The following is a 22,605-nucleotide window of genomic DNA, read 5'->3' on the forward strand; positions in this document are numbered from 1 at the left end:
TGAAAGTGGGGTCCAGGCCGATCCCTACAACCATCCACGTCGAAAAAGGAAAAATGGATTCTTGTTCAAACTGTGAGGCGCCAAGTCACTTAAATCAGATGCTAAAAGTTGTAATAAAAATAATTTTCATAGCAGTAACTGGAATCGGCTATGCGTCCCCTGTTCACACTCGACTTTGCGATAGAAATCTTCCAAGTTCGTTAAGGCTTAGTCTAAGTTGTAAATCTGGGCCAAACTAAAGGAGACGGCGGAAGTCAACATCCACTTCCGGGTCTCGTCCGGAAGCTCTTCAGAGCTGGATAGGTTCTGCAGCTTTCCCACAGGCCACGCTCACGTAGGGGCGTGGTCACGCATGCGCGCGACTCGAATGTGCTCCAGGTTGGTTTCGCCTAGGCTCACAGGAAGCTCTCGGTAACTGCTTCCGGAGAGGGTTTCCCTGACAGTGAACAACGTGGAGACCCGCGTCTCTGGAGCTTGGGTTTGGCCGTTTGCGGCGTCCGTGTGCCCTGCGCTTTCAGTGAAACCGGAAAAGGTGTGTGAGCCCCCTTTTGTTTCTTCTGCGGTTTCCTCTTAACTTTCCGTGCTCTTGGCTTCTGAGACCATTAGTTACTAGGACTGCTAACTTGGTTACCGTGGCAACCACCACCACGCCAACCTCCACCTAGCCAGTTTGAATCTTTGAGGGCCAAGGAAAGATTCGCTTTAAGTCTCCTTACCGTATGCGGTGCGTCGATTTCTAATTCAGGTGTTATTTCAAGCTTTTTTCGCGGAACGTTTTTTTTTTAAAAAAACTTAATCTAATTTTAAGGCTGAGAAACAAAATTTGAGGCTGACCAAGTCTTGGGCGATGGCTCAGCAGTTAATGGTGACTACTGTCAAGCCGGGTGAGTTCGATCCCCGGATCTAACTTGTGGAAGGACCCCTCTAATTTAGTCTCTGACCTCCACGCTTGCGCGGTGCCTTCCCCTAACAATAAAAGTGTAATATTGAGAGAGAGAGAGAGAGAGAGAGAGGAGAGAGAGAGAGAGAGGGAGGAGGAGGGAGATATCTTTTGTGAGCAGGCTCCAGGTTCGATCTCCAGAACTGCGGAAAACAAAACAAAACAAAAAAGCTGAGGCTGTACCGAACTAGGATAACGTTGTAGGATTGTAGAAAGGAGGGACATTGGTGGAATTTGTAGTAACAGAAGCTTCAGTATTTGATAGATACGCAGGACAAGGGTCTTGAGCATTTTGACAGCTAAACCCAAGCCCAATGGCATATGGCTGCTTTTGTAGAGTCATTTCTTTGCGGTGCCCCCCCCCGCCCACCCCCTTGCAATTTTTCATACCGGCTAGTCTGCCTGTACTCTGCATTTCCCAGATTCTTGTCTTCACCTTTTCCCAGTCCTAACGTGGAAGGAAATAAGGTTGCTGCTGTGGTTAAGTTAGATAACGCACGGGCTAGTTATGTGGTTAAGTTCCGATAAATCCTAGCTACTGCTATTATTGCACTGAGCTGTTGCGTGCATTCTTCAGTTTGTTTCTGTGGCTTGAACTTTTTACTTTGCAATTAAGGATGTGTCGTTTTTGTATGCACTTGATACATAGCTGTATGGTAAGGTATCCTTTTTTAAAATGGGTTTTAAAACGATTTTTATTTTATCTTCTGTGTGTGAGCATTTGCCTCGTATCTGCACACTACTCTATGCCTGTTGAGGAGGTTGTTGGTTGCCCTGGAAGTGGGGTTCCAGAAAGCTCTGAACTGCTATATGGGTGCTGGGAACCCAACCCAGGTCCTCTTGAGGAACAGCAAGTGCTCTTGACTGGAACTTTAGTGTCAGCTGTTTCTGACATAGTAGATTCAATGCATACTTAAAAAAGCAAGACACCTGACAGGTACAATGAGTTACTACTCAAATGACACTTATTAGACGAAAAGTCTAGCTTTCTGTACAGTTCAGCTGCCTGTGGATTAGCACCCTGAAACTAACTGATACTCTCAGTTTGGAATAGATGATGAGTGACTTCAGTGAAGAATTGACAAAGCTTGCTGGGGCTGAGGATAACCCAGAAACGTCAGAGTTCTCTAATACAAGAATGCATTTCCCATGGCTTCAGAAGCATATAGAAGCAGTGGGTAAGTCACAACATTGAAACCTTTCACTTTACCACCATGAAGTGCCAGGGGTGAACACAGGCGCAGAAGGACTACCCAAGCCAGTTCCTTCTTCCCTTTATTCCCCTTTTCATCTTATTTTATTATTTTATCTTAATTTGTTGTTGTTGAAACAGGGTCTTGCTCTTTGTCTCTGGTTTGCCTTGGACTCACTTATGTAGTTCAGGCTGGTTTAGAACTCATGGTTGGTCTCTTGCCTCAGCCTCAAAGCACTGGGATTACAAGTGTGAACCTTGATGTCTGTTTATCTTTTGAGATCAGATAGGAGGCTTTTCCTTTTCTTTCATACAGCTGTCAACAAAAAGAAAATTATAAGAGATGATGATGAGGAGGAGGAAAAAGAGGAAGAGGAAGAAGAGGAGGAGGAGGAAGAAGAAGAGGAAGAGGAGAAGGAGGAGGAGGAGGAGGAGAAGGAGGAGAAGGAGGAGGAGGAAGAGGAGGGTAGTCTTCCATTAGGCCAACAAAGGCTATTTATTTGAGCAGACATTTTGCCAGTTTCTGGGCTGGTTGCCTGGGATCGTTGGTGGTCTGAGCAGCTTGTGGAGCTCTGGTTAATTGCAGAGTCTGCTTCAGGGAGCCAGCTGAAGCAAAGTGGTCTTCATTTCTAATTAGCTTTCAGGTAATTCCAGTCCTGCTGGGAGCACGTGAGCAAGAAGGCTGAGTGAGGATCCCGGGGGATTAGAGCTTGCTTTAAATGGTCCAGGAAGTACCCAGTCTGTGCTGCAGACTCCTTCCCGCCCACAGCCCCATCAAGTCAGGATGACCAGCCCTGACAAGCCTGGAACCTGCTACCCTGACCAGGTTGGCCTCAGATCTGCAGCTGTCCTCCTGCTTTCGTCTTGTGATTGCTGGAGTGACAGATGAGTCACCATGCCCAGATGAGGGGCTGTAGTCTTCATCATGGTTCCCTTTATATGTCCCCTGTGCAGAGTCTCACAGTACTCATCAAATCGTCTTGGCAGTTTTAAGGTGTTATATAAATTGTTAAGTTTAATAGTTGCAAATGATAAAATTTTCACCACATGATGGATTTTTAAAATGAAGTTAGGTTTTTGGGTTTTTTTTTTCTTTTTTCTTTTTTTTTGGAGCTGGGGATCGAACCCAGGGCCTTGCGCTTGCTAGGCAAGCGCTCTACCACTGAGCTAAATCCCCAACCCCAAAGTTGTTAGTTTTAAAATAGATCCAGTAAAGTCTTAATCATATAGAAATGTAGCATATTCTGTTACCAGCTTTCAAAAATTGAGAAAAGGGCTTTTAATAGATGGAAGCTTTTATTGATTGATTGATTAATAATTAATTTGGTTTTTCAGGGCAATATTTCTTCTTGTACCCCAGGCTGTCCTGAAACTCACTTTGTAGAGGAGGCCGGCCTTGAACTCACCTGCTTCTGTCTCCTGAGCACTGAGATCAAAGGCCTGCGCCACCACTCTCAGCTAGATAGAAGGTTTAGAGTAAACCTTTTTGAGTAAGTGTATATCACTGCATATATACTTTTAATATCTTGTACATTGTAAGTATTAAAGTTTGTTTTGAAATGGGACATGACCGTAACTCAGTTCTCCAGCCATGATGGGATTACAGGTGTACACCACACAGTTTGACTGTTCTGTAATTTTATTTCTCTGGAAGAAAGACTTAACATCAATTCTATTATGTCTGTTTCAATTTCTCTAAGAAGTTTGGGGTCACATGAGGAAGTGAATGGTGGTAAAAGTTTAACCAGTATTTCTGAAGTTACATGAAGAGTTCTTAAAAGTTACCAGTGTTTCTGGGCAATATTGGCGAAAGCCTTTAATCCCAGCACTTGGGAGGCAGAGGCAGGTGGATCTCTGTGAGTTTGAGAGGTTAGCCTGGCCTTCAAAATGAATTCCAGGATATCCAGGGCTATACTGAGAAACTCTGTCTCGGAATAAAAAACAAAAAATAAAACTAAAGTGAAGCCAGGCATGGTGACATGCCTTACCTCTTGGGAGATAGAGGCTATCAAATCTCTGAGTTCCAGAAAAAACAAAAACAAACAAAAAAAGTTGCCCGTGTCTCTGCAGTTCTGACACAGATTTTGAAAATCATCTGACTTGCAAAGGGCAGTGTTACAGTCATTCACTCTGCTGGCTCGATCTTTCCCTGCAGGTATCATGTAAGGCCGCAAGCACGGGCACAGCGCTCTGGAAGGTCAGTTTTAGCAAGGAGTGCATACAGATATGGACGTGCACATTGACTGTGCTCGTTTTGTTTGTTTAGGGCCTGCTGGGGGGCAAATCCAGAGCCTTGGAGTAACTTGTGCTGCCACTGAGCCACAGCTCTGTCCTGGCTGTCACTGTGTTCGTGTGCACGCCCGTGCGTGCGTGCGTGCGTGCGTGTGTGTGTTAGACTTGGTTTTCATGTGTATGCACATTTATATGTGTGTGTACCATGGATATGGATGTGGTGCCCACAAAGGCCAGAAGAGGGTGTTAGAGTTCCTGGTCTGCTGGGAACTGAATTCTCAGGCCCTCTTAAGAGTACGATCTTAACCTGAGCATAAATAAGAGTGTCTATCTGAAAGACTAGAGCCCAGAGCTAGGGATGGCCAGGCACACTTGTAATCCCAGGATTGTTGAGACAAGGCAGAAAGATTCCCAAGACATACTTTCCTGCAGAGTGAGCTTGAGGTCAGCCTGGGCCTTGTGACTACTAGGAAACAAGGAATAAAACAAAAACAGAAAAAGAAAAGAGAAAAGACTGCTGGCTGAATAGGACGAGTCAGAAGGGAAAAGGAGCACCAATAAACCCGTCTCCTTTACAGTGTGACAGTGTTACAGTGTGACAGTGTGACGAAGCCCAAGTGCCCTTCCCATGCAGAATGTCAGTGCCTTACAGACCTAACAGGTGCCAGGCATACAGTTTTTCTAGTCTTGATGCTTGACTGACACTGAGTTACTGGAAACTTGATCCTCTAAAAAAAAGTTTCTCTTGGGGTTTTCAGAACACTAGTAGGTAATAAAGACCGTATTTCACTAGGATAGCATTGGTAACTTTTACCCATTTTAAGTCCTGAGGCCTGTTTCCTTGGAGGCTCTATCCAAGTTATTTATGAATCACTGGTAGCACATCTCATATGTAAGCTGTCTCATTTGTTTGTTTTTATGCAGACTCTCCTTATATCGTCTATGCTGTCTTTGGACTCCAGGTCCTGCCAGCCTCTGTAGCACTCAGATGGCACTCATGTGTCTGCATGGGCAGTTTGGTTTTTAATTCTCCTTTGCCCTTCTACATGGGCTACTTTCAAGACTATGGGAAGACCCAATATATAGCAGCGGTGGCTGCTTGTCTGAGACCATTCTGTTGTGGGTTGGGAGGCCTAAAACACCATGTGGCAGGGATTGTTTTAAGTCAGTGGGCCTGGTACTGGGGTAGGCTAGGTCAGTAGGACACTGCCTTTGTTAAACCTTGTGTTTGTTGATCTCTGAGTGGGACTCCTTGTGTTTATTGCTACAGTGACTGGAGGGAAGAAGAGGAAGGATTTTGCTCAGACGACAAATGCTTGTCTAAGCTTCCTCCAAGAAGCCCTGCTGAAGCACCAGTGGCGTCGAGCTGCGGAGTACATGCACAGTTACCTGCAGACCCTGGAAGACTCAGACACCTACAGGAAACAGGCTGCCCCTGAGGTGCACAACACCGTCCACGCTCGGCAGCCTTTGCTCCTCCTGCCTCAGCTTCCTACACATTAGGGTTGTACCAGCAAGCCTGGCTTAGCCTGTTCCTTTGTTGTCAGTTTCCATTGTATGGACCACCACATATCATACATGCAGTCCTCAGTGGGTTCCCGGACGGTCATGTATGTGGCATCACGTGGTGCTTTCTTTAATTTCTCTTTGATAAATACTGAGGAGTGGAATTATAGTGTAGATTATATTTTTAGTCTAATAACATTCTCCCAAACTTTTTTTTACCAAAGTGGCTTTGCCATTTTATATTTCAACTGGCTATATTTAATGTTCTGATTTCTCTGCATTCTTATTGGCATCATCATCATCTGAGACAGCCCGGATACCATGCTGGCCTTGGACTCAGGTTCCCAGCAGTCCTCTGTCAGCCTCCTGAGGCTGGGGAGGCATGATCAAGCCAGCCATACCTGTCTCTTTTTTCTTTTGTTTGATACTTGAAGTTGTGAAGTCGTGTCTCTTCTTGTCAAGATTCACATGTCTCTGTTGACTCATTATGCTCCTCTCCTCTCGAGAACAGCAATGGCTTCCCCTCTCACTAGAGCAGCAGCAGCCACAGTCCTCCCACATGCACTTCCTTCCCGATGTGCCTCTGACCCCATCTCTTTAACTTGGATGGGTGTTAGCCTCATTGCCCTCTTTTAATGGAGCAGTCAGGCTCACTCCTTTCCTTTCACTTCCTCTACTTGGAGGGTCTTTCTTAGCCATTACTGCCCTCATTCAAGGCCCCTTTAAACAACTTACCCATCCCTACTTTCTGAGCAGCGCCCCTGATGTCCTGTTACATAAAAAGCCAGGTGTGGGATGCACACTTAGCCCCTGCAGGGGGGCAGAGGCAAGCTTTGCTTTTCTCTTTCTTTCTTTCTTTCTTTCTTCCTTTCTTTCTTTCTTCCTTCCTTCCTTCCTTCCTTCCTTCCTTTCTTTCTTTCTTTCTTTCTTTCTTTCTTTCTTTCTTTCAGACACTTAATTTTATTAATTTACTTAAGTTGAAAAAGTAGATATTTGCTCCCTTAAGAAAGCAGAGCTCAAGTTCTGTCACCAAAATGTCGTCTGAGAACAATACATTATTAAAATTTGTCTTTTCTGATATCCTTACATGGACATCCTACATGCACAGCGTGTATACTTAGTGTGGATGGATTTCAGGGATGCGGGCATGTCTGCCTCTGTGTTTCCATCAGGGTGAGGTGATGCCGGGAGCCAGCACTGGAGGAACCATTCTCTGAGTCATCCCTTTTAGCACTGATTTAACAGTGGCATGACTATTGGGACATGGTCTAGAAGTGGTGTAGTGGTTTGAATGAGGATGTCCTGTAGGCTCTGGCATTGAATACTGGTTCCCCTTGCGGGCACTGGTGGGAAGTTTAGGAGGAAGAAGCATGCCTGTCACCAGAGGCTTTCAGAGTTAGAGTCATCACATCATTTCTAGTCTGCTCTCCGCTTCCTGCCTGCCACTGACAGCGTGAGCCTCTTGCTGGTTTCCATGGAGAGTAGTTATAAGTTGCTTTTTATATTACAATCAGGGAAAACAAAATGTTGTAGGGAGAAACTGGATTAGGTAAGGATTTACTACTTTGCTGTTTCTGTTTTGATAGATCATTTGGAAGCTTGGAAGTGAAATTCTATTTTACCACCCCAAAAGCAACGTGGAGACTTTTAGTAGCTTCGCTGACCGGATGAAAAATATTGGTGTCTTGAATTATTTAAAGGTAAGAATGTAGACTTGTAAATGTAGATTTTCAGTATGTGCTTGTGTTTAATTGCTTGTATCAACGCTAAGGCAGACTGTCACAGGTGTCGGCGCTAAGGCAGACTTCACTGGAAATCGATGAGAGCTGCTGGCAGAGGAGAGAGGGGAGCACGCTGCTGTATGGACTGCTCACCCTCGGATCTAACCATCTTCCGGGAGGTTTGACCAGAGCCATCAGTCTGGCTCTGACTGTCAGATCTGAGGCTTCACTTTGTGCACAGCCCAGATCCTCACAATTGTGAAGTTACTTGAGCCGAGCTGGCATTTTTGAAAAAACAAAAAACAAAACAAACCCTGTGGAACAAGTTAGGAACTCCCACATGTTCAAGTGTTGTAACGTTCCAGATGTTTGTATAGAACTGTGTCTGAATTCTTTTAATAATAGTTTTTTGCCAAAGGGAGTGAGAACATTGCACAGTATTGTAGCCCCGTCTCTGTATATTCTCATAACTAAAAAGCACTGTTCTTTTGTGATTTTATAAATAATCTATTGGTTTTTTCCGCAAGACTTTAAAGCTGTGTAAGAGCTTGGCCACAAGTTGAGTAAACGGGGCAGAAAGCATATGGCCTGCAAAACTCAACATTTGCATTCCTGGTTCTTGGTTTTGTTTTTACTTGTTTGGCTTTCTGGTTTGTGTGTGTGCGTGTGTGCTCATGTGTGTGTGTAAGTCTGGAGGTCTGAGGTTGACATTAGGGATCTTGATCATCCTCCACCCTACTACTGAGGCAAGTTTCTTGCTGACCAGAGCTGACTGGTTTTTGACTGGTTTTGTGTATACAATCTGGCTAGCCACTTTGCTCTGGGGTCCTGTGTTTACCCCATGTGCACCCAACTTGTTCTGTGGGTGCTGGGGATCTAGACTCTGGCCCTCATGCTTTAAGTTTCTCAGCATAGATTACCCACTTAAGCCACTTAAGGCCCACTGGCCTTGCTATGTAGTCCAGGTTAGCTTCAAACCCACAGTCCTACCTCAGCCTTCCTGTGCTGGGTTACAGATGAGTTCACTAGGCCCAGCTCTGTGGTTATTTTTGCTTCTGTTTCAGGGATTCTCTTTCCTGCCTGAGCTAAATCCATTCTTCAGCACTCCTCGGCAGGGTGCTTGAGTGGATTCAGGGTATGTGAAGTTGTTGGACTGGTCCACTGTGCACCAACCGGCATTAGGTGTATAGAAAGTTTGTTATTTACCCTGCCCCCGTCTCCTGTGAGGGGTGAAAGGGAAGCACTGAGTGATTGACCAGTTCAAGCTTGTGATGTGGCTTTGGGCCGGGTTTCTCGCTGCTGCACTGTGCTCTGTAGTGCGTCATTTTATGTCCAGTGCACAGTGTAGTTGTTTCACACACCTTTCTTTGCTTAACTAAAAAATGTACATGACAGAGGTTCTTGGGTTTTGGTTTTTTGGTCTTACTGTGTAGCCATGCCTGTCCTGGAACTTGCTCTGTAGACGACCAGGATGACTTCAGACTCAGATCCACCTGCCTTGCTCTTCCTGAGCGCTGGAATTAAAGGCGTGCACCGCCCCGCTGAGCCTTCGGTCCTACATGAAGGCTCTAGGCCAGCATATGTGATCTCTTTCCTGAGTTTCCTAATAGTTCTGTAATGACATCAGTGACAGTGAGTTTTTCTTACTGGTGCAGATCTCCTTACAACACGCGTTGTATCTTTTACATCATGGGATGCTTGAGGAAGCAATCAGAAATCTAAGTGAGGCAGAGACATGGAGATACGGTGAAAAGTCGTCTTCTCAGGAAGTGTTAATTAACCTTGTTCAGGCCTACAAAGGGCTTTTACAGTACTACACTTGGTCCAAGAAGAAGACGGAGTTGTCAGAGCTCGGTGAGTCAGCAAGCTCAGCTTTCGGAAGACGAAGGGACAGCCGGGCAGTGTGGACCACACGGACTGCTGAGCTCATCCATGCTCTGCGGGTGGGGGGCGCTGAGCCTATCTTGAGTTTGAGGTCAGGCCGGCTTCTTTATAAGATCCTGTCTCAAGCAAGGAAGCACGCAAGCACACACGCTGGTGTAACCCGAGTGAGTTAGCGTCTTCTTCACCTCTTCCATGTGGTACTAGAACTCAGGCAAGGTACTTGGCGGCTGCGCGGCGGTGCTTACCACGCTCATGGTGGATAATGTCCCACATGTTTTCATGCAGTTCATGGTTTGTTCTGTAGTGACATTGTGCTTCTGGTGATGGGTGGACTTTCAGACACCTAATCCCAAGTGTCTTCAGTGAAGAAAACAGAACCCCCACAGCCATTCCTGCCCATGGGATAGGTGGCTTCAGTGGTGACTATTTTACAGTCATTGCTGTTTTAATGTAATTCTGTCACGAGTAACCATGGGTAAGATGGTGCTCATGCCTTTAATCCCAGCCCTCTGGAGGCAGAGGCAGATGGATCACTGAATCTCAGGACAGCCTGGTCTCCAGGACAGCCAGGATCCCCTCACCCGCAAACCAGACAAAACAAAACACCTCCAAAGCACCACCCTCGTCATTCACAGAGGTGAAAACACTAGCTGCGTTTCTGTACCACCCTCCAGCAGGTGCGGCTGAGGACCTGCACCTGCACAGCTGCGCCTGTTTCTGTCTGCTCTGAGAGCTTGGTGATTGGTGACCTCCTCCTTATACCTGAGTGATGCCAGGGATCTGCTTTCTGTTTTCCTTACAACATTTTTACATCCCCCCCCCCAGGATTAGTCTGCTTTTTTTCTGCTCTTATTTCTAAGTTTATAAAGTTTTTTAAAATTAATTTTATGTGTAGTATCTGCATATGTCTGTGCACCACATGCATGCCTGGTGCTTGCTGAGGTCAGAAGGTAGCATCAGGTTCCCTGGGACCGGACACATACGTGGTTGTGAGAAACAGATGGATGCTGAGAGTCAAGCCCTGGTCCACTGGAAGAGCAGTCAGTGCTCTTAACCACGGAGCCATCTCCAACCCCCAGCTCTTAGGAGTTTTTCATGGATTTTGTTTGTTTGTTTTTAGATTTTCTATGTGCCAGGATCACATCATCTGCACAGAGATAAATTTACTTCCTTTTCAGTATAGGAGTCATTGAATTTTCTTGTTTCATTGCCCTGATGAAAACCTAGTGTAGTGAAAAGTTGTGAGAGAGAAGAGTGTCTTGCTATTTTCTCAGATTTCACCAAGCTTGTTAGACAGAGTTAACAGAACCCTGGCTGTCCCAGAACTCTCTCTGTAGATCCAGCTGGTCTCCAACTCACAGAGTCTACCTGCACCTGCCCCTGCCCCTGCCCCTGCCCCTGCCCCTGCCCCTGCCCCTGCCCCTGCCCCTGCCCCTGCCCCTGCCCCTGCCCCTGCCTCCTGAATGCTGGGATTAAAGGCATGTTGCCACCACACCCAACAGCTATTTCTTAAATTAAATTTTAAAAATAAAAATTCAGATTGACCTTCTATTCCTAGATTGATAACTGTTTTTAATTACATAAGAGTTATTGAACTTGGTCAAGTCTTTAACTGCCTCTTTGGTGACTGCTCACTGATCTGGTTTAGAGGGTGGATCTCCATTACTCACATTAATTGATCGTCAGCTGCTAAGCTAGCCATGGCCGTGATCTGTAATTGCTGTTATAATGCCTTGTGAGGGGGCGCCAGCCAGTCCTCCTTGAACTTGTCAGAGCTTACTAGTGGCCCACCAACCCTGAGCTCTGCTCATGGGCCCTCTGAAGTGAACTTCTGAATCTCTTACTTTTGAGCAGATGAGGATGATTATGCTTACACTGCAAAATCCCGGAACATGCTCAGCCAGAGCAGCAAGACTTCTACAAACATCTGTACGCTGATTAAAACCCCTGGGGTTTGGGATCCTTTTGTGAAGAGCTATGTGGAGGTACGTCACTTTTCATAGGCCAGGGTGGGGGTGCACTGTGCTGCCAGACGGAGTAGCCTGAGGCCAGCTCGAGGCCAACTCGAGGCATGTGAACTCAAGGTTAGCCTGGGCTACATGCATAGTACAACTATGTCTCAGGAAACTCGATTGTGTTAGTTTGATTTTGTCATTTAGTCAGAAGGAGGCTAATAGAGAAAGTGAGTTTTCTCTTTCTTAGTCTGAATGTTGGCCTGTTTATAAACATGCTGTGTAGGGTAGTCTTACATTGAGTCGAAGGTGGAATGTCCCATAAAGATTCACGTGCTTGAATGATTGGTCACTAGCTTGTGAGACTGTGGAACCTGTATGTGCTAAGGCCTAGCTGGAGGGGTGGGTCACTAAGGTGGGTCCTGCTTCCCTCCTGTGATCATAGGTGCTCAATGTGTTCACTTCAGCCCTGTCTTCTGTCTTGATGGATCTCACCCTCTGAACTCTACATCCAGATAAACCTTTCCTTCTCCCTCCTCTCCTCCTCTTCCTTCTCTTTCTAATTCTTCCTCCTCCTTTTCTTTCTTCCTCTTCTTTTTCCTTTCCTCTCCTTCTCCTGTTCCTCCTCCTCCTCTTTTTTTTTTTTGACCTGACTTCCTGCAACTTGCTCTGTAGACCAGGCTGGCCTCCAATTCAGAGATCCACCTGCCTCTGCCTCCTAAGTGGTGGGATTAAAGGCGTGTGGCACCACCACATGGCCACGTCCTTTTTGTAGTTGTTTCAGTTATATTTTTGTTGGCATGTGAGAAAGGTAAGTACCAGACCTGTCATGGCCAGATGCCTGTAAAGTGCACAGCGATGTAGCCGTGAATGGCAAGTCTGAGTCTGTGCTGTTGTTACTGAAGATAAGGAAAAGTCGGGATAATTGCTAAAGACATGGTGGCGTGTAGAAGGGAAGTCGGTCAAGACAGACCCTAATTCACAGCACATGGGGAGGAAGTACAAAGCTGCCCCAGTGTCTGGGCATCACGGCAGGAGGACTGAGGGCTCAGACAATGGCTCTGCACTCACCGTGTTGTCCGGATGATTAGTTCCTCTTGAGCCTCTTCAGGACAGGGGCTGTAATTCTCATGCACTCCTTAGGGTGGAGCTACAAAGGCACTGACGCGGGGTCACTCTCTTGGTCGTTACTGTTCTCTACTTTGGGCACTTGGAGCTCTTGCGGGAACAGTTTTTACCTTGAGGTTGTACATTTTCCAGGGACTGCACGTGGACCTTTGCTCGGCCGTGTGGAAGTGGTAGTGATGTTACAAGAGCAGGACTGGTGTTGCTCTTGTCCACTGCATACTATTTGTCCCTTTGTGATTTTTGTTATTTTTTTTATTTATTTTTGTTGCTGTTCCCAGCACTAAGCATATATCTTCTTTCTGTGGGGTTATTTTACAGAGTTAATGTAAGACGTACTTTATTTTATACAGATGCTGGAGTTCTATGGTGACCAAGATGGAGCCCGAGAGCTGCTCACCAATTATGCATATGATGAGAAGTTCCCGTCAAACCCCAATGCCCACGTCTACTTATACGAGTTTCTCAAGAGAGAGAAGGCACCAAGGGCGAAGCTCATAAGTGTTCTTAAGGTAGAGACATTTCCCAGGGTTTGGTTTTATTCTCATGAGATGGGCAGTGACGAGGCGGAAAGGCTGGCCTCACACTTGGTCTACGGCCTGGCCTGGGCTGGGCTTGAGCTCCTGGTTCTCCAATCTCTGCCTCCTGAGTTCTGGGACAACAGGCCTGGGCCGCTAGACCTGGCTTAATAATTCCTTCTTCTATTCTTTCTAAAAGCAAAGTCTTTAAGATGTTGAAGTACAGCAGGCAGAATAGATGCCTGTAAGCTAAGTAATAGTCTGTACTCAGTCTTCCGGGAAACCGGCTTTTTGTTAGCAGGAATTGTGAGAGGGGAGGGAGGGAGAATATAAATGAACTTTAGAGAGAGGGGGAGAGGGAGAGGGAGGAGGATGAGCCACCTGCAGAACTCAGCCCCAGGAGTCTTTTCCAGAGTTGTCTACCTTGTTTGTTTCTTTAATTTTTTTTCTTAAGACAGAGCCTTGTTGTTAGCCCTGGTTGGCCTAGAACTCTCTATGTAGACCAGGCTGGCCTTAAACTAACAGATTCACTGTCCTCTGACTCCTGAGTGCCTGGATCAAAGGTGTGCACCACCTCGCCTGGCCTGTCTTGTTTCCTGAGGCAGGTTCTCTCACTGGAACTCAGCAGGTCATCTAGGCTGGCTGGTCAGCAAGCCCCAGGGATCCGCATGTCTCTGCCACCCCAGTGTGGAGACTCCAAGAGAACCAGGGTTCTAGAGATGAGACCAAGGTTCTCGTGTGCTAGACAAACAATTCCCTGAGTAGCGTCCCCAGACCAGAGGTGTGTTTTGTGGGCATGTTTCAACCTCCCTACACAGATATGTGGAGGCCAGGAGTCTGTTAGGTGTCTTTTTGTGTTCTCCACCTTGTTTTTATTTTATGTGTATGGATGTTTTGCCTGCATGTGTGTCTGCATCACATGCTGTGCCTGTGGCCGTTAGAAAAGGGCGGCGGATCCTCCTGGGACTGGAGTTGCAGATGGCTGTGAGCTGCGTGTGCTCTTGACCACTGGGCCATCTCTAGCCCCTCTTCCTTTTTTTCACTGAACCTCACTGGTCTCTCACTGAACCTAAAGCTCACCAACTGACTAGGTTGCCAGGACAGTGAGCTCCAGCATTCTCCTGTCTCTCCCAGTGCTGGGCTTGCAGTGCATCTGCAGTGCTGCTACACCTGGCCTTGAGGTAGAGCTGAGGATCTGAGCTCAGCTCCTCAGGCTCATGGTGAGCACTTCACTCACACAGCCATCTCCTGGGATTTTGTTTTCTTAAATAACTTTTTGGAGAATACCTTCTCATGTTCTGATTGAAATTGGATAAAATCAAAGTACCTTTTAAGTTCTTTGTTTGCTGAGAACACATTAACCACTAAGAATTTTACATGGAAATAAGCTAGAGTTTGTATACTATGTAAATAACAAGACCGTCTTCTCTTTCAGATTTTACATGAGATTGTGCCATCCCACACACTAATGTTAGAATTCCATACGCTGCTTAGAAAATCAGGTAAAACTGTGTTTTATACTCCTGCATGCGTAGGCCTAGATGAAGGATCAACCACCTAGAGGCCACATCCTTACCTGTTTTCACAAGCTAAATTCATGCGCATCTGCCTGCTCCCGCAGTGCCGGGGTTGACTGCGTTGTGACTATGGAGCCTGTAGCTCTGTTGGAGATTCTGCATCGAAAGCTTACAGGGCTTAAAGTGCTTGCTGTCCTAGTGGAGAGCCCCAGGAAGTAGGAATGAATGCCTTTCATTTGTATGATCTGCCTATGGTTGATCCCTCCAGGGCTTCAGGGCAGTAAAGTAAAGAACATGTCTTAGAAGGAAACAGCTTGCTTAAGCCAGTTGCTACAAAATCTGTAGGTCTCACCCTGTATTTACCAAACCACCAAATAGGGCAGGTGGTATTTAAATTGAGGGTAGAACCTTTGGAAGAGGCTCGCTGTCTTGACGTCATTAACCTTCAGCTCACACAGGACTGTGAGCATCATGGATTGTTTTAAACAGTTACCCAACCAGAAGGCTTGCAGTTCATAGCGTTTCATTAACCTGATGTGTTCTTAGCTCCGTGCACTTCTCTAGTACTGTCTGTAAGGCTGGACTGTTGTGACCGTTGCAGAGACAGAAGAACACCGGAAACTGGGCTTGGCCGTGTTATTTGAAGTCCTAGACTTCGCTGGATGCACTAAGAACATAACGGCTTGGAAATACTTGGCAAAGTATCTGAAGCAGACGTTAATGGAGTACGTGAGAAACGGCATTTATCACTGTTCATCATAAGTAATAGTCTCACATTTTAGCTATTGCTTTTAAAGTTTTTTACTTAGTGTTTTTGAATTTCCTATAAAGGATTTTTAGGTAGGTTTGTTTGTTTGTTTGTTTGTTTGTTTTTGTGTGTGTGTGTGTATCAGAAGCTAGGAAATACAATTATAAGCCCAACACAGAAATTAATATTTATATATTTCATGTTAGCAAAATCAACACTGCATCTTAAAGTGCATGCATGGTAAGGTAGTGTCTGACGCCCATCTGAAGTGCATATTGTCAGCAAGCACCACATTCTGGGTAGGAGAAAAGGCGTGGCCCTGCTCATGTGCATCCTGTATGTGAGAAGAGAGGCCTCCCGGAATGAAGCTTTCCTTGAATGTCATACCATTTTGACTGGTGAGGAAATTCTGTGTCTGAGAATACTTGATGTGGGCTTCGGAACTGACTTTATCCTGTGTTTACTGCTCTAGTAGGCAGCCTGAATCTGGGAGAGCAGGGCCTAAAACAAGGGGGACTAAAGTGTCATGCCATAGCCAACTTTATTGAGAGCATCAGACAATTTCCACTCTGAGGGTTAAGGAGAGTCATCCAAGCACAGTGTACAATCACGAGGACAAGACGCTCGTGCCATGTTTTTTCTCAGAGGCATAGGATAGCAGCTGAAGAACACTCGCTCCTGTCTGCTACAGCCGGAAGGGCACACAACACACTCCAGACACAGTTCTGAATTTCGGAAGAACTGAGGTGGCCAGACTCTTGACTTGTTTTCTGGGAGATTTCTCACGGCACTCAGAATTCCCTCGCATGACTCCATTCTTGCTCCATGTTCCAACAACCCTGAAGACAGAGGAATAAATTCTAAGACAGGTCTTTTTCTTAAAAAGCTGCGGTAGCTGAGAAGTCCAAGGAGAAGCTGCCAGCAGATTTGGTGTTGGGGAAGCCCAGTTTCTTGGTTCCCAGTGTCCTCCTGCTGTGCTTCCCTGCTGAAAGGGACAACTGCTGTCCTATCCGGGGCTCTCACAGGGCTCTAGCTTACAATGTCCCAAAGACTCTGCTCTCAGTGCCCTAGGTCTAGGAGAGCACCTCTCCTAATCGTAATGATCTGATGTGTGCATCCACACCACGACAGTGTGTAAGGTTCTGTGTCAATCACTGAATAGATCGAGGGCCATTGAAATCCCTACTGGAGCACGGGTTCTGTAGGTCAAGAAGTGCACCGTTCACGTGCTGAATCTAGACGTTCTACCACAGGGGGCCACAGGCCTCCAGTGCACGTTTACGCAGGTTGTTGGGGGACACTTAGTTTGCTTGGTGCAGCCGCGAGCTCATGTGTTTGTAACATTGGCATCTGAGCTGGGGTAGTCATTTCGGTAGCACATGATTTTATCTCGGATGTAAAGTGCCTTTTCAGTGAGTACAGTAGTAGCTAAGTTACCCTGCAGCAGACACTGTGTGAGGAGCTTTATGGGATCTGCTGCACTGTTGGACTAGTTCTCTTCTAACAAAAACACCAGGAAATAGCCATTTCCACTGTCCAGGAAACTGAGGCTCAGAACGGTTAGCAGCTTGCTTGGGATCATGCAATAGAGACGGAGGATCTGAGATCTCAGCCCTGCATTTTAGTTCAGCATCCTTGCTGCTGATCACTCTGTGGCCGCACGTTGGCTAGGGGTGGAAATGGGACACTCACAAAAGAGCGAGCATGGGCTGGCCCCACGCCACTGCAACCCCCGTGCGTGGAATCGTCTTCTGTAGACACTGCTCGTGTACAGATTCCGACCACAGCTGTGTGCTTCCCTGACCTTCCCTTTCCTCCTGTCCTTTTCAGAAGCCATCGTGAGTGGGTTGAAGAAGAGTGGAAGTCCAGGAGAAACTGGTGGCCAGCCTTTCACTTCAGCTTCTTTTGGGCAAAGAGTGACTGGAAGGCAGACGCTGAGCTGGCTTGTGAAAAGGCTTTTGTAGCTGGGATCCTTTTAGGGAAAGGTAGTGGTTTGTTTCTGTTTATCTGGATGTAGCTTTTGGCCAACTGAGGCTAGAAAGCGGGCCCTCGTTCACCTGTCCTTGGGATGCCCAGGGGTTAGGTGCCTCAGAAGTGACTGGGACGGGAGTGCGAGCCCTGAGCTGAGTTAGGTCAGGTGGCTTTCAGAAGGCTCCTTTAACAAGTGAGTCTGTGTAGTGTGCACATCACCGTGAGGAGGCTTAGGAGAGGGGTGGAGCTGAAGCGCTTGCTTTACCTGAGGGGGAGCCCTGCCTGTGAAGTGGTGGGGCTTCACTGGGGAGGCTTGTACAGGATGCCTAAGCACATTGGTGTACGGGACACAAACCAATCTACACTCAGAATCATTAGTTCCAGGACTAAAGAAAAAATGTAAATGTAGAAGTCTTCTTAATAATTTGATAAATATTAAAACCTTTTCTTGTTTCATCTTTTAGGTTGTAGATACTTTCGGTATATTTTAAAACAAGATCATGAAACCTTGAAAAAGAAAATCAAGCGGATGAAGAAGTCTGTGAAAAAATATACTATTGTAAATCCAGGCATTCACACCTAGGTCCATTGTAAATCCAGGCATTCACACCTAGGTCCATTGTAAATCCAGGCGTTCACACCTAGGTCCATTGTAAATCCAGGCGTTCACACCTAGGTCTTGAACTTATTGTACAGTTGTCACTACAGTGTAGTGGTTTGTATTTTAACTTTATGTGTCTGTGTGCACATGTGCATATGGAAGCTAGAAGTCAGCAGGACTTTGCTTTGAGACTGGTCTCTCACTGAGAGCTGGGGCTCACCTCTTAGGCTGGCTGGCCAGGATGTCCCCGGGATTCTTCTTAGCTCTGGGATGATGATTGTGGGTACCATGCCCAGACTGTTTGTTTTTTTATTCATTCATTTATTTATTTGTGTATGTGTTTATATATGTCTACACGTTTACATGACTTGGCACAAGTATGACCAGGAGCCGGTAGGGAAGGGGCTGGTCACCTGGAGAAGCAGCCACTGCCTTGGCCCTGGATCCTCTGTGTTGTCTCACAGGTCTGCTGGGTGCCGTCCCAGATACCATACTGTGTACAGTAGATCAGACTCTTCCAGGAGTCACAGGAGCCTGTGGTACTCGGCCTCCTTCCCATTTGTTCCTCTGCCAGCTTCACTTCCACACCACAGCTACTGATGGCTCTGTTGAGGGGATAGAGAAGATAGGAAGGAAAGATAGGAAGGGGGAAGAAGAAGAGGAGGAGGGGGAGGAGGACTCCTTTCTCTATTGGATTTAACCAGAGCAGGTGGGACCAAGTGACTCTCTGGTCCTTTGACTCTAGAGGACTGATTCGAGTCCGTGCTAGAAGAGGTGTGGCTAACCTTAAGGGGTGTGGTAAGCTGGGATACTTGGATGTTCCTTCTCCGCTTTCTCTCAGAAATGAGAATACAACAATAGGATCTCTACCCATGAAGTAACATCCTACAGGTAGGAAGTAAGCCCAGTGGGCAGCTTCCCCAAAGCCAGTGACGTGTTCCAGGAGCACACACTGGGCTCTGTAGTGTATTATGCTGCTAAATGGGTCTAAATGGATCTTGGCTGTCATGTAGTTATTGTTAAAGTGACAGTACTTGATGTTCAGGTGACAAGCCACACATTTCCTCTTTGACTTATTACCCCACCACTTTTAAATAATGTACAATAAAATTGGACAAGTTATGCTTTGTCAATAATTTCTTTCTTAGTAGTATTTTACTCTTGGGGGAAAGTATATCAACAAATTACTTCATATGGGACAAACAAAACAAGTGGATGTTTCGTAGCACCACTCTAAACCAAGTTGGGAGTTACCACATTAAAGGGACCAGCTTCTCTGAGTGGGGCTGGTTGGACAGTGTGAGAGTTCTGTGTGAGAGAACAGCATAGGAATAAACACCCAAACCCCAGAGCACAGGCCACAGCCAGCAGGACCTGACTCCCGGCTCCTACGCTAGGGTTTGTGAACGAGTCCTGGTGCTTTTGGGGCCTTGAAGGGGAACCGAGAAGCTGGGGTTCTACACAGAGCTTTACTTTTCTAGAACTTTGTAAACGAAGTCTGCCTGGGTAGACTTGACCGCTCTTAAACTCACGATCCTCTGCGTCAGCCGTTATATGTGTGTGCTACCACATCTAGTGTTCTTCCCTAGAATTTTCACGTCGTATGTTGAGTTAGAGCACTGTGATCTAACAGCCGTGGAGTTATTTTACGTTTGCTGAGCTCAAAGCCAGTTCTGTGAGTAACACTGGCCAGGTTTCTTAGCCTCCTGGTTCTTCAAACCATCAAACTCCTGACCAAGAAGGTGAAATCGGTTGGCAGAGAAGAAGTACATCTCCAGGGACAGGCCCTAACCACATCAGAGTGGTTCTGAAGATACCATGCAGACCCCAGCTCTGTTGCCTCCTAGCCCCATGTGTAGCACCAAGCTGGGTAGCTAGGATCAGAAGAGGGGAGTCACAGCCCTGAGGTCATTGGCCCAAGCAAACTAGGTCAGTTCTGTCTCCCAGGCGTTCAGTGCACTTCCCTCTTTGTGTCCTGGGAGCCACGTAATCACCATGTAGTGTTTGACTTTCCCATTGGTATGTTATGAATAATAAACATCTTATATTACCTCCACCTAATGTCTGCTGTAGGTAATCATTGAGGTAAACACAAATGTGTGAAAGTGACCAGGCAAGAGTAGGGCCTGGGACCTGTTGGGCTAGTAGTGTCTTACCGTTTGTTCTACTATTGTGGAGAGACATGACTGAGGCAGTTTATAAAGGAAAGCATTTGATTAGGGGTTTCTGAGGGTCAGCCCATAATCAGCAGAAACCATGGAGGCAGTCCAGCAGGCATGGTGCTGGAGCAGCAGCTAGAACATCTGGCCCATAAACATGTGGCATAGAGCCAGAGAGAGAGGAGAGGGGGAGGGAGGGAGAGGGGAAGAGAGAAAGACAGACAGACAGACTGGGCCTAATGTGCGTTTTTTGAAATCTCAAAGCCCACCTTCAGTGACACAGCCTTCTAGAAGGCCGCACTCCCAATCTCGCCTAAACAGTCAACCAGCCAGGAACCAAACGGTCCAGCAGAGGAGTCTGCGGTGGGGGGCATTCTCATTTAAATGGCCAGAGTTAGAATCCTGGTGTTTTATTTGTTTTGTTTTTGTGATAGAATTTCACTATGTAACTCTGACTGTCCTTGGATTTACAGAGCTCTGCCGGCCTCCCTCTCCCGGAGTGCTGGGATTTAAAGCCACGGTCTCCATACCCAGCTCAGGGGTTCCATCTGATTGGTACAGTTAACTGTAATCATCACATCCATATAATTACACGATGACCCTTTAAAAACAGGAACTAAGAGAATTTTAAGTCTTGCTTTTTCCTAGAAAGTTCTGAAGGTATATCTTTGAGGTATACAGCTTGATACTTTGGTAGATGTACACACTGCCAATGATTACTATGACCAAGATAGTTAGTCTATTATCTCTGTATAGTTACTGTATCGGGGTCTCTAAGGAGAAGAAGCCATAGAATGTAACACAAAGAACACTTACTAATCAGATTGGGTAACACGACACGACCCGAGTAGCCCAACACTGCCTGTCTGCACACTGGGGAAGCTGGGAGCCCAGCACTGGTTGCTCAGGTCCTGAGTCAGTCCCACTCCATCACTGAAGGTCTGGGGATTCTGGAGAGCATCTGATCTTCCATCTGGGTTCTAATGTCCGTGAAGGATCATTGCACTCCATCGGAGGCAGGAGGGTAGATGCCAGCAGTCTACTTTCCAGCAAGGGCTCGAGTACTAGCAGAACCAACATAACCACTACCACAGCAACAATATAGTCCAATGCTTGCTTTCCCCTCAGTATCTCCTCGTCTTCTTTTTCCTTTCCTCTGGTGACTGAAACCACAAGCGCCATCTTATTAAATGACCTCGGAGTCATTTTAATGTCTTCCCCTGAACAGGAACACCCTGTTTACAACTGTCACTTTCAAAGATGGGTGCTAATTTCAGACAATTCTCAAGCTGCTCTAATGGTTCAGCCCTGTAGTGCCCAGATTCACCGAACACTTCCTGTTCTCTTCTGCCTGTGCTGTAACAAACCCACCCAGCCAAGATTTCAGCTATCTGATGTCACCATTCCTACCTGTGGAGTCCCCCACCGCACTGTCCTTCCTATTGATATTATCTGCCTCCCATTGTCAGAGGACACTTTTATTTTTCCCTCCTCTCCCCCCATCCTATGCAGTTCAGATCAGCCTCAAACTGCTGATCCCCCTGCCTCAGCTTCCCAGGTATTTGTTACAGGCATCTCCCCTAACACCCAGCTTCCTCTTCCCTCTCAGAGCATATTGGAAACATTTGTCTTGCTTACCAGTGTTCCTTTCTGTAACATCCAGCAGAACACCCCGATTACAGTAGTGCTTATTTCCTGAGCTGGCATTGAGGATCTGTTGTAAAGTGTCTCGTTGGATTGTGATTCTATCTGAAATGTGATCATCAGGAGCTTGTGTCAGGATGCCCGTGGAGCTGCTGATCTTTCCTACTCATCTTGTCAAAGGCATTCGCCTCAAACAGGAAAAACTGTGGTTTTGTGGCCAAAGAAAAGAGACCGAGACATAAATGCTAATAAAAGACCAAGAAATCATCTCCAGGAAGGGAGATGCACTCCTGCTCACCCAGGTTCAGATGCTTAGGAGGCCATGGTGGCTGTGAGATCACTGGCTGATGTGGAGCCAAGGGTTACTCCTCCCAGCCAAGGCTTCCATGGTAATTACAGGCACTGACCTTTGAGTAAACAGATCCAAGGGAACTGCGGAGTCACCAGTGAATCAGACTCCCACATACGCTTTCAGAAGCAGAGGCTGGGACGTGGCTCAGCGACCGTGTGTCTGCCTAGCTTGTATGAGAGCCTGGGTTCTACCCTCAGCTCTGCCCACAGGTGAACTACAAGGTGTGCTGTCTGACGACCTGGAAGACGGGGCTGTGTTAGCAGTCAGCCTGACTACCTGCTTCTGGCCTCCCCTTTCTTTTACAGGTTCTGTTTGTGTCTTAAATATTGCAGGGGCTTTAAAATCCAGAGCACTGAGTGCAGACTTGGCTACACCTAACCTCGTGGTCTTAATGTCCTCTTGGCAATGGCTGCCCTGTGGTCAGTGGGAGAGCTGCTTGGGTGTTACAGGGTATTCGAACCTGTTTCTAGTTGTGGTGTGACTCCGCCCTTAGCACACTCCTTTAATCCCTCTGGCTGGAATACAGACGTGCCCTTAACCCCA

General features: G+C 46.6%; 1 protein-coding gene across 1 annotated transcript; it reads left to right on the forward strand.

The window, feature by feature from the left end:
- The first annotated feature begins 434 nt into the window (after positions 1 to 434).
- On the forward strand, positions 435 to 17,889 carry Taf1a (TATA-box binding protein associated factor, RNA polymerase I subunit A). The gene is made up of 11 exons (XM_032914796.1): positions 435 to 532; positions 1,985 to 2,118; positions 5,635 to 5,804; positions 7,457 to 7,570; positions 9,247 to 9,445; positions 11,330 to 11,460; positions 12,906 to 13,064; positions 14,506 to 14,572; positions 15,189 to 15,312; positions 17,166 to 17,320; positions 17,771 to 17,889. The coding sequence occupies exons 2-11, from the start codon at positions 1,995 to 1,997 to the stop codon at positions 17,887 to 17,889; spliced, it is 1,362 nt and encodes a 453-aa protein (XP_032770687.1). The 5' UTR covers positions 435 to 532; positions 1,985 to 1,994.
- Positions 17,890 to 22,605: the final 4,716 nt, after the last annotated feature.

This window comes from Rattus rattus, chromosome 10, assembly GCF_011064425.1.
Source record: "Rattus rattus isolate New Zealand chromosome 10, Rrattus_CSIRO_v1, whole genome shotgun sequence".
Taxonomy (NCBI): domain Eukaryota; kingdom Metazoa; phylum Chordata; class Mammalia; order Rodentia; family Muridae; genus Rattus; species Rattus rattus.

Excerpts from the sequence above, each read along its gene's own strand:
- Taf1a (XM_032914796.1), top strand. The coding sequence starts at position 1,995 with ATGATGAGTGACTTCAGTGAAGAATTGACAAAGCTTGCTGGGGCTGAG. Across the intron at positions 5,805-7,456 it reads GGAAACAGGCTGCCCCTGAG|ATCATTTGGAAGCTTGGAAG; the intron begins GTGCACAACACC and ends CTGTTTTGATAG. Across the intron at positions 17,321-17,770 it reads TGGGATCCTTTTAGGGAAAG|GTTGTAGATACTTTCGGTAT; the intron begins GTAGTGGTTTGT and ends TTCATCTTTTAG.